This window comes from Cydia splendana, chromosome 19 (assembly GCF_910591565.1).
Source record: "Cydia splendana chromosome 19, ilCydSple1.2, whole genome shotgun sequence".
Lineage (NCBI taxonomy): Eukaryota > Metazoa > Arthropoda > Insecta > Lepidoptera > Tortricidae > Cydia > Cydia splendana.
In genome coordinates, this window is record NC_085978.1 from 1,124,376 (window position 1) to 1,140,117 (window position 15,742).

Here is a 15,742-nt window from a genome sequence, read left to right on the forward strand (position 1 = left end):
TCCGTACTAGTTTCTGCCTGCGACTTTGCGTAGAATCGGTACTTCCACAGTCAAATTCACTTCTCTTTTAATATTAGTAGTAGTATATAGTAGTAGTATTAGTAAAACACTTTATTGTACAAAAATCAAAACAAAATAGGAAAAATAACATTCGTCGTTAGTACAAAGGCGAACTTATCCCTTTAAGGGATCTCTTCCAGTTAACCTTTGAGCAATTGAGGGAGAATTGGAGACGGTAGACATCCGTACAGTACCAACGGCGGAGTTTAATTTTCTTAAGGGATGATTTCCGGGATGAAAACTAATCCATGTCCTTTCCCGGGGCTCTAAATATCTCCATAACAAATTTAATGACAATTATAAATGACAGACAGACAAACTTACTTTTATCATATACATATAATATTAATTGTATACATATATTGTAGGGAGTATATAAAACAATGTTATTCTAACAATTATTAAGACATTTTAACCCGTTCTTTTAGTTCGTAAATAATATATTTAGGTTACACTGAAAAAAAAACAATAGTGTTGGAATTTAATGGTTTTCTGTGGATTTGTGATAAACCGTTTTATAGATGAAGTTGCTGTCAAAATCTTGCTTGGGATTTAATACATTTCTAAATGCATTTTGCATTACTAAGCCATTAACAATCCCACGCCCAAAACAACAGCCGGTATCGCTTCCTCGTATCAAATATCACTGATAACAACCAGTAATAAGCCGTAAACTACTATCGGTGTCGTTCCGTCACACGTGGGACTGTGGGACTACGTGATAATGCTCACATACCACATTATTTTGACAAAGAAAATATATATGACCAGTGAATTACCACATGACTTAGTCTCTTATACAGAACTCTAGAAAGGAGAGGAAGAATCGAGAAAGAAGAAGGTAAAAGAGGAGGCACAGAGAGAATGGACAGAAGAGACTGGATGCAGACAGTCAAATAATCATCTTTCAGATGAGACTCATCATCAGATGAGTGATATAAATCAGACGTGCCGCCTGACGGTCACCCTCGCCCATGGACATAAGCAACATCATGCGTTGCTGGCCCTTAAGAACCCTGAATACCCGCTTCTTGAAGAACCCCATGTCGTAAAGAAATCTCAGCAGGTGACATTTTGCGGATTTTGGAAAGAAACGAACGTAATGCCCGCTTATTCTTAGTGTGCCATGTATCTAAGAAGTGGTAATGAGCTTTCTGAGAACTGGCCTTAAGGTTTCAAGTCTTTAGTCTTTATTTACATTTATCGAGACTTGAGTTCTTTTGAACTTTTTAGAGCCTGGGATTTCTGTGGAAACTTGAGCCTTTTAAAGAAGTTACAAACATTTTACAAAAAATTATTTGATGTTGCTTTTCGGTGATTGAAAACGTTGTAAAGAGAAATATATTTCCTAAGAACTTAAAAATTATATGAAGTCCCCAATCGGACTAATATGGGGACTATACCAAAAACCATGTTTTACAATAGACTTATAACAACAATTCAATACCAGTAAGTCTATAAATTAAAGGACAAAATTAAGAGTTCCCTGACTTTGACCCTAATAGCTCTTAAATCCAGGCCATTGACCCACTCCAAGCCCTTAACAACAATGTCCACTTAAAACATTCGAGACAATCATTCAGTTGCAACCCTTCCCAGCTATAACGCCATAAGCGCCAATAGTAACGCATGAAGATCCGCCATTTTTGATGCGATTGCAACTTGACCCTATGCAGGAGACAAATGCAGTTGAGTGCATTAGAGTGCAGTTAACGAGTGACCCGGAGGGAAGTAGAGAGGGGAAGTTATCGATAGGTTTACGATTTATCGGTTGACAAGCCGAAGGCAATGAGCAACAAATAGGTAAGTACAAAAAAAAATTTTTTCATAGTTTCGATTAAGACTGATAAAAAACTGTCCAAGTACGTGTTGGACCGTGTACAATAGAGGGTTCCGTAGTTTCCACAATATCATACTTTAGGAGGCACGGTTTCAAAATTAGAAGGAGGGATGAGAGATTCAACATAATTATATATGATTATAACTTCAAATATTACGTTATAGTCGCTGCGCTTGTAAAGTAGTAATAGGTATGCCCAATTTTTACAAACCGAAATAAAACCCTGAAATCACTACACAAAACTTTTTTTCCTGGAAATTTGACAGATCAACATAGCGGAATTAATAGGCGCAAGGATTTAATGTTATTGGTTAGTTACTTTTTTGTAATATTATATTGTGTTATGTTTTGATAATATTAATAATTTCTAATTCAATATCCATACAACATAAAAAATTGGCGCATACTCCACCGACAAGAGCCATGCTCTTAAATTATGAATGAATGAACAACATAAATAAGTAGAATTAACTAAAACAATGGAAGATAATGAGTTTAATACTCGTATAATGACTCGTGCCGCTATGATGCAATCTTGCCACAAAAGGGCGATTGAATTTAAAATTGGCTTATATTTAATTGATACCGATTATGATAAGATAATTGATATCGATAATGAGTGCATAATTGTAAGTTAAAAGGTTAGCATGATATGTAAAACGAGGTAATTTTTACGAAGTGTCAAAACTCAAAAGCATTTAATATTTTTAATGACGACAATTTTTATTTTGAGAAGCGCTGGTGGCTTAGCGGTAAGCGCGTGCGACTTTCAATCCGGTAGTCGCGGGTTCAAACCCCGTCTCGTACCAATGAGTTTTTCGGAACTTATGTACAAAATATCATTTGATATTTACCAGTCGCTTTTCGGTGAAGGAAAACATGTTGAGGAAACCGGACTAATCCCAATAAGGCCTAGTTTATCCTCTGGGTTGGAAGGTCAGATGGCAGTCGCTTTCGTAAAAACTAGTGCCTACGTCAATTCTTGGGATTAGTTGTCAAGCGGACCCCAGGCTCCCATGAGTTGTGGCAAAATGCCGGGATAACGCGAGGAAGAATAATTTTTATTTTGAGAGGCAGGGCACAGTAAATTTCGGCCCAGTTACGTCCTTAAACTACGTGCAACCAAAAGATAGATAAGTCACAACGAAATTGTATATATTACAATACGGCATTGGCTTTTATTTCCATATTTTGCGGTACTGGGTAGTGGGTAGTGACCCTGCCTATAAAGCCGATGGTCCTGGGTTCGAATCCCTTGTAAGGGCATTTAGTTGAACATTGATGGAGATGTAAACTTATCCCGGGAGTCATGGTAATTCTGATCACTGACCAATTAAGGTAAGGCTTCATTATAAACTGAAATAATTGTCATGTACTAAGAAAAAAATCGGACAAGTGCGAGTCGGACTGGCCCACCGAAGGTTCCGTACTTTTTAGTATTTGTTGTTATAGCGCCAACAGAAATACATCATCTGTGAAAATTTCAACTGTCTAGCTATCACGGTTCGTCAGATACAGCCTGGTGACAGACGGACGGACGGACGTACAGCGGAGTCTTAGTAATAGGGTCCCGTTTTACCCTTTGGGTACGGAACCCTAAAAAGTGACCAAGGCCTCCAGTGCCCCAGGCTGGAATATTTCTGATAATTATTTAATTTGTTCTAACGGTTCTAAGTAATACTTCTAATAATAAGGCTTAATTATGCTAAGATTATACACCTTAATGCTGCAATATTTTATTTTTAAAGAAGAATTGTTTTACCTACTGGGTCTCCTAAAACTGACCTAACCCAAAATCACTTCTTAAATATTAAAATATTCCTATCACAATCTATCGATATCCGGTTCCACTCTAGCAGGGACCGAGCGGAAGTGAATGAATGAGCGAATGATCGACTTAACGGCACAAAGGACGCCGGATGTGAGTGAATGGGAATTATTGTTTACTTTCGAGGGGCACTTACGGTCAATACTTTATTGAATAGATAATAAAATATTTGAAATGTTAAGGTGACTTTAATATAATAGAGGCGTTTTTCCTTAATTGTTACGCCAGCATTATAACTATAAACAATAAACAATGCATGAAACAAGGAGGTAGCAGAGATAAATACCAACAGGGTATTTGACTGTATTTAAAATAAATTATTTTACACAATGCATGAAATAAAGCACCCGAAGATGAATAGAGAAACCCCAACTAACATTAGGCGCTAAATTTAAGGGTTAGAAGAGATTTATATAAGCGCCTATTTACTCTTTAGGTGTTGTTAGTGCTCTAAAAATAGGAGTTATAGCCGGCTATAACCCCGTTTTAACCCCGGATTGGGCACAAATTTTATCACCATAAGATTTATAACAGTGCTACAGTAGGGTTAGCGGATAAAAAAAGAGACATAAGAGCGGTATAGTGGAGCTACAATAGTGTTAATTAATTCTTTAGGAGCTAGATGGGTTGCATATAGGTGACTACAAACTGTTGTAGTAGAAGAGCGCTAAAGTAGTGTTGTAATAGCGTGTATTAAGTATTTAGGATTTAAAAGGGTGCCAAATAAGCGAATACTAACTACTTGAGTAGTAGTGTAGGGCCATATAGATGATACTTTCAGCTTTAGATGGTATATTAGCATTTAAAGTCAATATTTGTAACACTCAAGAAGGTAATTGCACATTTTTCCTTAGCCCTATCTGCTTTGGTTGCAGATGTTTCCATTTTGTATTATTATTCGTAAGCTTACTCTGTGACAGCTTGAAGTGAAATGTAATGGCGGATAATTAAAAGCAAATAATTATTTTAGTTCACTGATGCAGGAGTTATCTGCGGATTTATGATCGCGAAATTAATTATACTGTCAAAAACTATATGTATTACTAACAAAATTTTAATGGGCCTCTGATCCTTTGCATATTTATCTGAATATAATATTGCTTTATTTGTGGTCCACCGTATTTAATTTTCGAAAAATTACTCAATATACGTGAAGTCCGGTTTTAAATATAACAATACTAACATTAGGTCAATATTGAGTAAAAGTATCGATTTTTATGAAGTATTTACGTTCTAATTAATAGTTTTTGTTTTGCTTATTGATTCATCGGTCATCTTAACATGGCGCTATAGGCTTAGGTTCTAAGTAAGACTCCAATAACAGTATAAGATGTACTAAGGTATTGAATAACGCTCGTCTGCGACTACATGATCGATAATGGTGACTCATAACTTCTCTTTTCGACTGTAAGTGATACAAGAGAGTTAAGTAACGATTATGATACACGGAGCTATAAAAGACTTTTTATCGTCTGTTTAGAACCTTAAGTGAAAATTGCAGCTTCTTATTACTCATATAGATATTAAGGTGGTAGAATTCACAATTGAGCTATAACACTAGCGGCTTAAGATGCATTATAGCGGCCAAAACGGCTACTGTGGATCTTAAAGCTATACATGGACCTCTTAAAGACCTTGATGTCACCAGAGCCTGTAAGCTTAGAATATGTAGCTATTCTACAGCCGTTCTATGTCTTTAGGTGATAAAATAAGTGCTAAGTGTCGCTTAATTGTTTGTTGGGACGTACATAGCAGTTATTTATAGACACATTTTCTATTTAAAAACCCGTATAAAACCATGAAGAGTAGGTAATTTGATTGTGAAGTCACATGCTAGTGTTTCATATAAATTCCATAGTAGCAAAATCGTTTTGACAGTTCGAAAAAAGAAACTGATTTGACGAGTAGTCAAATACCCCATACCTATTAACTTCTCGTCTGTGTATGATATCTAAAGATCCAGATCAAAATTTTTGGTCATATTTTTGCTTTATTTTCGAGAATGATTTTTTCTGATCTATCTATAAAGCAATTAATTAAGGGGAGAGGCCTTTGCCCAGCAGTGGGACACTCAAATAGGCTAGGAAAAAAAAACTATAAAGCAAAACCGAGGTTTGAACCCACGATTTTTGACCACCACACTTAAGAAAAGTTAAACATTTTAAATTTTTAAAGTCCAAAGATGACTTACGGAAGAGTTTTTTTTCCTACTCTGCTAAAAAGTAAGAGTCTCAGAAATGCCACAGTAGACCAAAAGGCTGGCAGGCTGGCAACTTTCTCGCTGAATGCATCAGTCTAATGGGGCCCACAGATTACCAGTTCGCCGGACGTTATCAGCCGGTCAGTTGTTCGGAACTGTCACCTTTTGCGTTTAACTGACAGGCTAATATCGTCCGGCGAACTGGTAATCTGTGGGCCCCTTAACATGTTGCAGTGACCATTTTGAAATTTATTAGTTTAGTTTCGTTTTAGTATTTTTATCGCCAAAGTAGAACTGGACAACAAGGAAGATGAAAATGAATGAACTATTTTTAGGTTTAAATAAACAACAGGGGGCAATATTTTGTATGGAAAAATGATAAAGCCTTATTATTTATATTAATGACCTATAAAATGACTTCAAGAACAATATACTAGAAAAATTTCCAATTCTGATGCCTAAAAAACTCAAACTCATGGGTTAATACTAATTGCAGATTAAGATTACATTTTGTACTGAAGGACCCCTTAACCAATTTGCACCCCATGAAACCAAAACGGAAACGTAAATTATACCTAATCAAAGTGCCCATATCGTGTTCAAATACGAAAGCATGTGGAGTTTCAGTGCCTCTCTGATTATAAAAAGAAACATTTCAGCGTCACAATTTGTCACACTATTTGCAGTCTTAAACTTCCGCGTGGTAAACTTGTGTTTAACTCGTAAGATTTTGTTGAAGTTACAACCTTTTTCCCCGGTGTAGTCAATCGCATGTCAAACGCGGCGCCACTTCTACAAATGTTTTAGAAGTCTGCGCATAGAGTATGAGACATGTAGGTAGATGAATAATTTTAACCAACTTTAAAAAGGGGGTTTAAATTTGTTGGCATCTTTGTTTTTTTGGGGCTAGCACGCTTCCACGCTGCGTTCTTTGTCTTCATTAAGCCATGAAAGCCATCACTGTGAACAGCGTGACTACGGTGCCAAACCCCACTCGACGTAATCACCGCAGCGACTTGTCGTCCAAAGACTGTATCACTAATTTTACACCTTATGTTCGCGATAAACTCGAAAACTACTGAACGGCTTTTCATGCGGTTTTCGCATATCAATAGAGTGATTCTTGAGGAAGGTTTAGATGTATATTTTGTTAAGGTTTTATGTAACCCGTGCGAAGCCGGGGCGGGGCGCTGGTTTAACTTATAAACACCATTTGTCAATGCTGCAGTAGCTACCAGTTCTGTCAAGAGTGTCAAGTCACTCGTATATGGAAGAACGATTATCGATTTTTGAATATTAGCGGTAGGCCCTGAGTTATTAACAATAATAGGCCTTTATCATCTGTGTCAGATGTTTTAAGCAGCCTCCCGGCTACGACACTTGTGTTCGAGGCTCTGTAAATTTCTTAAAGAATCATAGCATGCCTATAGGGTACGTCTACTTATCTAGGGATTGCTATATTCTGTGGCTAAAGGGTGGGGGTGGCAGCCAGACAGGGGGGCGGCGCACGCAACATAATTCTACGATTGTGAACATGAAATTATACCTAACCTAACCACTAAACTGACAAATTTTATACCTTATTGCCAAAACGTAAGATTCACCAATGGTCAATGTTTTTTTGTAATAGACTGCTAACTGTTTCGTGGTAACTGGGGATGTCGTGGAAAGCATTAATACCTAATACAGTCTGGGTATTGTACACATGAAAAAGAGGACAAGGTTAAAATGTATGTATATCATAGTCATTCTCAATCAAGTATTGTAGTGACTTTAGCTTTAAAAAGAATACAATACATATTCTATATTTTAAGGTCTATCATTGCTGAGGACATCAACAACTGACATATTTTTTTCCATGGAATAGGTACATGGTTTTCTGTGAATTTTCTGTGAAGTTATAGCAGCTCTCCAATTCTCCCTATCGGTTGGTCTGTGGAAAGCGTTAACCTGACCTGGTCTACTTTAATCGTATTTTATTTGATCATGATCACAGTAACATTTGCCGAGTTCTACTAATCTGATCGAAACATTTTGTTTAACATATTATACTCAAGGGCTAAGGGCTCCATTTAATTGTATTCATATATTCAAATCTCAGAAAAAATAAGATTCACACACCATCAGTCAGCCCCTTAATCATATTTTGATAATCAATTCTCAACCTTAACTTAAAAATTATAAGGTTGATTTCACAAAGTCTATTGGGTTTCTTAGACGGTTATAAAAAGGTGTTGCATTGTGTTGTTTTTGTTTTTTGAGTCGGCGAGTAGTTGGGTTGGCACGTTCCTTAGAAAAAAATTAGAGGCTTCTTTTTGAGAACCCTTGTGGAAAACGTCCGAAATTGCGCTCAGTACCTTAAGTTTGGAAGAAAATCTTAGGCCGTTTTTAGTTTCAATACAAATCTTGTTTTAGAAACGAAAAAAAAAGCTACGGGACTCAGAATTGTTTGTATTTCGCAGAATAATAAACAGAGTTTAATTAGTTTTTGGTTTTGATGAGAATTATAAAATAAGCGCCTAATATAATAAAAAAGCAAAGCGTTAAATGCAGCAGCACTTGCTATGACTCGAACTGAATTAGTCGCCTAACCCATCCGACTCTTGGAAAACAGTTTAGATTGAAGTTTTTTTAATGTACGTTTTCAAAAATAACCGTGAGTACTATGGCATATTGTCTGCCCGCGTGTCTTCTTCTTCGCGCGATCCGCGATCTTACATTTATATTTTAAACCGCCACAAAAAGAGGGGGGGTTATAAGTTTAACGCCAATGTCTATCTGTCTGTCTGTGGCATCGTAGCTCCCAAACGGATGGACCGATTTAGATGCGGTTTTTAACGTGAAAGCGAATTTCCTTGCGGTGGTTCTTAGCTATGTTCGATGAAAATCGATCTAGCATTTTGAAGAGTATCTATCAGCTCTTTTACAAAATAATGGCATTTTTGGCATGAAATGGATTTTTGGCATGGGTTTTTAATGTATTTTTAATTTAACTGTCATTTGTATTTTAAATCAAATGTACTTACATACGTACGTACGTTTTGTACTATGAGCAAGAGAAAGATTACATTATCTATTTGATTAGGTACGTTTCCAAATAGGACATATAAGTATGTACTTAAGGAATATTAAATATATACATGTCCCTACTTAATATAAATTAAAACATCGGGATAACCTACCGAACCCAATTCTCCAAAAAACTATGTATGTATTTAAGTTAAAGGCAAGCAGGTAGTCTCACCTTTCCCGTCGTCCCAACGGGAACAACCTATTATTTTGTATCCCCGAGCCCAAAGGCTATTGATATGTATTTATTGTGCGATTAGGAGCAGACACATTATAGCTTGCATCACTAAAATTGGTGATGTCCGGCCAGGGGCGTATTTTGAAATTTGGCGCCCCGGGCCAATACGTTTCGCCGCCCCAGAAGTCAAGGAAGAAAAACAAAATGCAATCCGTCAGGGGCTGCATATACCGCCCCTGGGGGTTGGCGGCCCGGGCCATGGCCCGGATGGCCCTAGGGTAAATACGCCCCTGTGTCCGGCTGAAGAGAAGAGGTGGAGAGCACGGATGATGAATTAATATATTGTACATTATCAGGTCCCGTAGACAAGATGCCAATCGCTATCGCTCCGTAAAGAACGAAACGCGACTGTCGGCCCGATTCGAACTTTAGGATACGTCAAATATTACGGCTAGATACGATATGGATTAGATGTCAAAAGTGACGTTTCTTCAAACAAAAGCGTCACTTTTGACACTGACATATCTAATCCATATCTTATCTAGACGTAATATTTGACATATCTTAAAGTTCGAATCGGGCAGTGTCACATTAATATGGAAGAGCGATAGAGAGACACAAAGTGTAACAAAGCGATTCGATGGCGAAACGCTTGCGGTTGTCACCTTGGCTAGGCCGCCTGTATAGGAATAGATTTCGTAATACTTAAAAGTAATTCTCATTACTAGTTTAGGATAACGTATTATAAAGATATATACATTAAATTTGACCTAATATGATCCACGTATCACGCGATTAATTCACGTAAGCCTGAAACCTCACAATTCGCCTCAAATCCGGCCAATGTGAACGAATGCCCCCGTTTGGGGGGATTCCGCTCAGCCAAGCGCGAAACTTGCACGATTTCCCTTAAATTCCGATAATAGGGCATGGGGGCGATTATTGAATGGCTATAGACGTTGAGAAGCTTCATTTTGAGAAGTTAATCAACGTAATTTGGTCTGAAAAATTCAATCTAATACACACAAATAAAGGCTGAACAAAAGAGGCATCTGTTTAGTATCCAAAACTCTTTAATACACGCATGCACACTTGCACACAGCTAACTAACTAAACTTAATAACAAGGTAACTGTTTCGGCTCAGCGATCCAAAGAGAATCTTGGCTTTCGAAACGAGAGCGTGCCACCTGTCCCGATCCTGCGCAACTTCCAGAACACAACACAGGTAACCATAACACAGCTAGACTTTGCAATTTATAAAATTATAATACCTATGACACTTACCAAATCGTCTGCGTTATTTGCTCCACGCATTATGTTATGTAGGACTTATGTAGAGCTTTTTTTAACGCCTGTGGAAACTGGACCAGCACAAGTAAGCTTTTTTTAACGCCTGTGGAAACTGGACCAGCACAAGTAAGCTTTTTTTAACGCCTGTGGAAACTGGACCAGCACAAGTATGTTGTCGTACTTGTCGTATGTCGCTGTATATTTTATGTTCTAGTCTTATTTGTAATTAGAGCGTTAATTTATGCACGAAGGAATATCTTTTTTTCCACTTTGTAAAACGCAGGGTTTGTTATTTACATGAACTAACTTAAAATATTGCAAATGAAGAGTACTGATGACGTTATAACTTTAAGAGAGAAGGATATATACAAATAATGTTAAAAGGGCCGTGTATATTCTTAGCCAACAACGGGCCACTATTAACCCCATTGTTAAAAGACTAGAGGTAAAGACCGTATGGCAATTATACTTCAGCTTCAGAGACAGTTTATAATATCTATAAAATAAGTATAATTTTACCCATTTTTTTTCAAAGTTCATTTACCTCAAAGTGATTGTGGGTCTCGACGTCCATCCGACTCATAATGGCACTCACTGCAACCACATATGCTTGCTTATCAAGTTATCACTGACACTGGCAGGGTTATCCCAAGACCGAGCTCAAGGCCGATTCTTTACACGAAAGTTTTTATCACATACACATAGATAATACACACTGAAACACAATAGAATTGGTTTAATCTTTAAAACTATGATATTTTGTAAGAAGCATCCAGTTACAAATAGGTGTAATAATCAGATATTAATTTAAAATCTGAAATTTGACATGGGGTCCCTTTGTTTGACATAAAGTTTTAAGTCATAATGTATTGTTTGTTATATATGATATATGACAAACGCGTAACTTTTCAGGATTGCCATAAAACAAACCTAACCTAACGTATCTATAGGATCCTTACCAAAATCCTGAAAAGTTAACGGTTTCAGTTTTAGGATAGGATCAGGATCATATCATTAGTCCTAAAACTGAAACCGTTAACTTTTCAGGATTTTGGTAAGGATCCTATAGATACGTTAGGTTAGGTTTGTTTTATGGCAATCCTGAAAAGTTACGCGTTTCTGAACTAAACAAATTAGAACTAAAATACGGACAAACAATACATGACTTAAAACTTTTTGGGAAACAATAGAGACCCATTTGAAATATCTACTGAATTTGGAAAATTCGAAATCCTGTACCAAATTAAAATTATAGAGTCAGTCTAAGCTAACTCAGCACAGACTTTACAGTGTAAGTGGGGACTATCCATAGACGTTATATTTTCATAGGAATTTGAAGTCTATGGTGGCACTTCCACATTCTGTTACTTGATAAATAGGCGTAGAGCTAACTCTGCTAACTTGATCTGACTCTAATTGTAACTCTCTGATTTTTGTACTGTAAGTACTTGCTCCTATTAGAAGTACAGAGATAAATTTTCTCGTCTCATCTCATAAAATTGAAAGAGATAAAACACTTATCATGTCAGATGTTTGTTACAAATTATAATACGAAGCTCTTTAGCTATGCGTTTAATGCAGTATAATACTTAATACTAGATTCTACCTGGATGTTTCACATCTCAAAAATCAAACCAAATAAGCACAGACACACATTTTTACCTAAAAAAAACTAATAGTCACAGCATGGTCACAGCTATAAAAATCACAGTTTTGGCAATAGAAATCCACACACAATTTTCATATGATCATTTCTATGTTAACCACTTCGCACGATCCAATCCATTCCTCTCCTAAACCCTTTATTTATTTAATTATCCACTACAGTATATCTAAAATTGAATATTTGATACGTTTTTCAGTAAAATTCGCGACGTGTTACTCCGGTCCGTGACAGCTGACTAGGCAAGGTGACAGGCGGGTGGTTCGCGCAGGCGTAATGGGGTTTTATTTTGGGGTTGTTTGCGAGGGTGGCTAGGGGCTATTTGCTGTTTTCTTATGCACTTGCATCTTGCAGTTGTAGATGTATCTTAAATGTTATTGTGAATTAGGAAGCCCACTGCGGCGCACGGATGGATGATACAGGGTGGCCAAGAATATGTTGACAACTTGTTTTACTGTGATTTATACAAATAATCATTTATTTACAAACAAGATACCTATATACAGTGGTATTACTAATAGAAATTAATAACTAGCTTAAATCTAAAACAGGCCCTTGAGTCATTGTACCAAGGAAGCTGGCAGCATTTCCTCGCTGTATCACATTTTTTATACATAGTTGAATATTTTAACAAACGTTTGCTTTCTTATATCACAAAATAACAACAACAACAAAATTTACTTTATTCATGTAGGCCTAGCAACAAGCTCTTATGAATCGTAATTAATCTTAATCTAATTATCAGAGCAATTTATTGATGTTAATATTATTCCATAATAAAATTGGATTATTATACATATCAAATTTAACACTAAAAATTTCACAAAAGGATCGTCAAACATTAAAAAGATTGTATAAAAAAATACTAGTCTAGAATTTCTAGAATAAAATCTAAATGTCAAAAGAAAAGCATAAGTGACAAAAGAAGTAGATAGTATTACATCGGAATATCCATTTCCTCATCAATAATCAAATATACCTAATAAATAAATAAGCATTTCGAATAACAATTAATCCCACGTTGTAATATCATTCATGTAGTCTTGTGTGGTATAATAAGCTTTAGAAATAAGTTTACGCTTTACATAATTCTTAAATTTATTAATAGATAATTCAGTAATATGGTTTGGAAGTTTATTATAAAATCTTACACAATTACCCATGAATGATTTTTTAATTTTATGGAGCCGAGTGAAGGGCACTGCGAGCTTATGTTTATTTCTAGTATTAATATTATGAATTTCACAATTTTTCCTAAAATTTACAATATTTTTATGTACATACAGAATATTCTCATAAATGTATTGACAGTGCACTGTCATTATGTCAATTTCCTTAAATTTATCTCTAAGTGAGTCTCTATGGTTCATTTTGTATATTGCTCGAATAGCCCTCTTCTGCAGAACAAAAATGGTATTTATCTCTGAAGCACCGCCCCACAGTAAAATACCATATGCCATAATGCTATGGAAGTAACTAAAATATACTAATCGAGCTGTTTTCACATCAGTTAACTGACGGATTTTGCTCACTGCAAAAGCTGCAGAGCTCAGTCTATTCGAAAGAGTAGCAATATGGGGACCCCACTGGAGTTTAGAATCTAAAGTTATACCAAGAAAAACTGTACTATCAACTAATTCCAATTCCTCATCCTTCACAATGACACTTGTTTGCACATGCCTTACGTTACTACTAGTGACAAACTTAATACATTTAGTCTTTTTCTCATTTAACAGTAAATTATTAACATTGAACCAATTTACTACTTTTGAAATAGCATTGTTTACATCATTGTAAGCTTGTTGCTGTCGTTTGACTTTGAAAATAAGTGAGGTGTCGTCTGCAAACAATACTATATCATGGTGGGTCTTAATAAGGAATGGCAAGTCATTTATGTAGATAAGGAACAGGAAAGGCCCCAATATTGACCCCTGTGGAACACCCATAGAGACCAATGACCCAGGTGATCGCTGTCCATTCACATCGACCCTTTGTATTCTACCATTTAAGTAGGACTTAAGTAAATTCAGTGCCGATCCTCTAACTCCGTAATAATGAAGTTTCCTGATTAATGTTTCATGACAAACACAGTCGAAGGCCTTAGATAAATCACAGAAGACACCTAAAGCATCTCGTGACTCCTCCCAGGCATCGAAAATATGCTTAATTAGCTCAACACCAGCATCGGTTGTTGAGCGACCCCGTGTAAAACCAAACTGCTTATTATGCATCAAATTATTAACGTTAAAATGTCGTACTAATTGAGAAAGAACTAATTTTTCAAAAATCTTGCTAAATGTTGGTAGCACAGATATCGGTCTAAAGTTAGTGGGGTCAGAGCTGCTACCAGATTTAAATAAAGGAATTACTTTACTATGTTTCATTAGATCAGGAAACTCGCCGCAATCAACACTGTTGTTAAATATAACTACCAAGTCAGGCGCTACAATTTCTACTAAGGATTTGACAGCATGGACAGAGACTCCCCAGAGGTCATTAGTTTTTTTGACATTAATTGATTTAAACGCCTTTATATCAAAGATAAAAGGGAATTTTTGAATATTATATGTACCTAAGTTAAATGTCTGTAGTTTCAATTTTTAATTACATTGTGTAAGTCCCTAAATAAAAGATGTTTAAGAAAAAAACAACGGGTTGCACTCCGGGAGTGCCGACAGAAGTGAAAACTCAAAGACTAGTCCAAAATGTCTGCAGCACTATGTATAATTGACCCATTCTCCTTTCTATTGAAAAACTTTAGTTCCGAAATTGCTGGCCAGTAAGCTTAAATTTGTAGCGTTAATTGTTTAAAATTCGAATAGAAATTGTAAAGTTACCTTGCAGACCTCGCATCTAAATATATTTGGTCATGGTATTTTGAGTTTTATTCACCAGTACTAGAGTTCACTTTTATTAGCGATTTCATCAAGATGTAGCTTTATTGAATTATATTGGAGTGATATAAAGTTAGAATGTAACTGTGAGATCCTCGTATTTCAGCCCGTACAAGATTAGAACATTAAGCTTTATTGCTTAATATAAAAGTCCAGTTATAAATTATGTTATAGATTATGATACGCTATGACTAAAGTTCTTTGGTGAATAAAAACGAAACAGCAGGCTCAGGAATACATTTTCGCCGCGCGGTAGAAAGAGAGGGTTACGCCTTACGCCTTACGCCTTACGCTGTCTCGAGTTTAACATTTTTTCTCCACCTCAAAAAGTGCACAGCGCCGCTAAAGAAGTTTTCTCTTTAAAAATCCTAAAAAATGCCAACGTATTTTTGGCCCATATATAGAGCCCGTCTAAGCTAACTTTGCAGCGACAAAAAAACTGAATAACTGTGGGAGGGTCTTTATAAACATAGTAATTGGACATTAATGATGACATTGCAAATGCCATGCATAGTTAACTTGGTCCCACTCTAATCCTGTCCACTTAAAATTAAGCTTTCATGAAGATGATGAAGATAACTTATTTAAGGGTCCTTAGTAAAGTTTTTCACCTACCTACTAGACATGTGCGCCGCGCCGCCGCGCCGCCGCCGCCGACGATTTTTCCACGCCGCCGCCGCCGATAAATTTGACCGGCGTATAATCGGCGTGGGAAATTT

General features: G+C 36.4%; 1 protein-coding gene across 1 annotated transcript in view; it reads right to left on the reverse strand.

Annotated features, from left to right (window-relative positions):
• LOC134799868 (GAS2-like protein pickled eggs) overlaps positions 1 to 11,064 on the reverse strand; it is a 288,568-nt gene extending 277,504 nt beyond the window's left edge. Inside the window, exon 1 of the mRNA XM_063772278.1 lies at positions 11,011 to 11,064. Coding sequence (XP_063628348.1) covers positions 11,011 to 11,049 — 39 coding nt within the window. The 5' untranslated portion in view covers positions 11,050 to 11,064. The remainder of the gene's footprint in view (positions 1 to 11,010) is intronic.
• Positions 11,065 to 15,742: the final 4,678 nt, after the last annotated feature.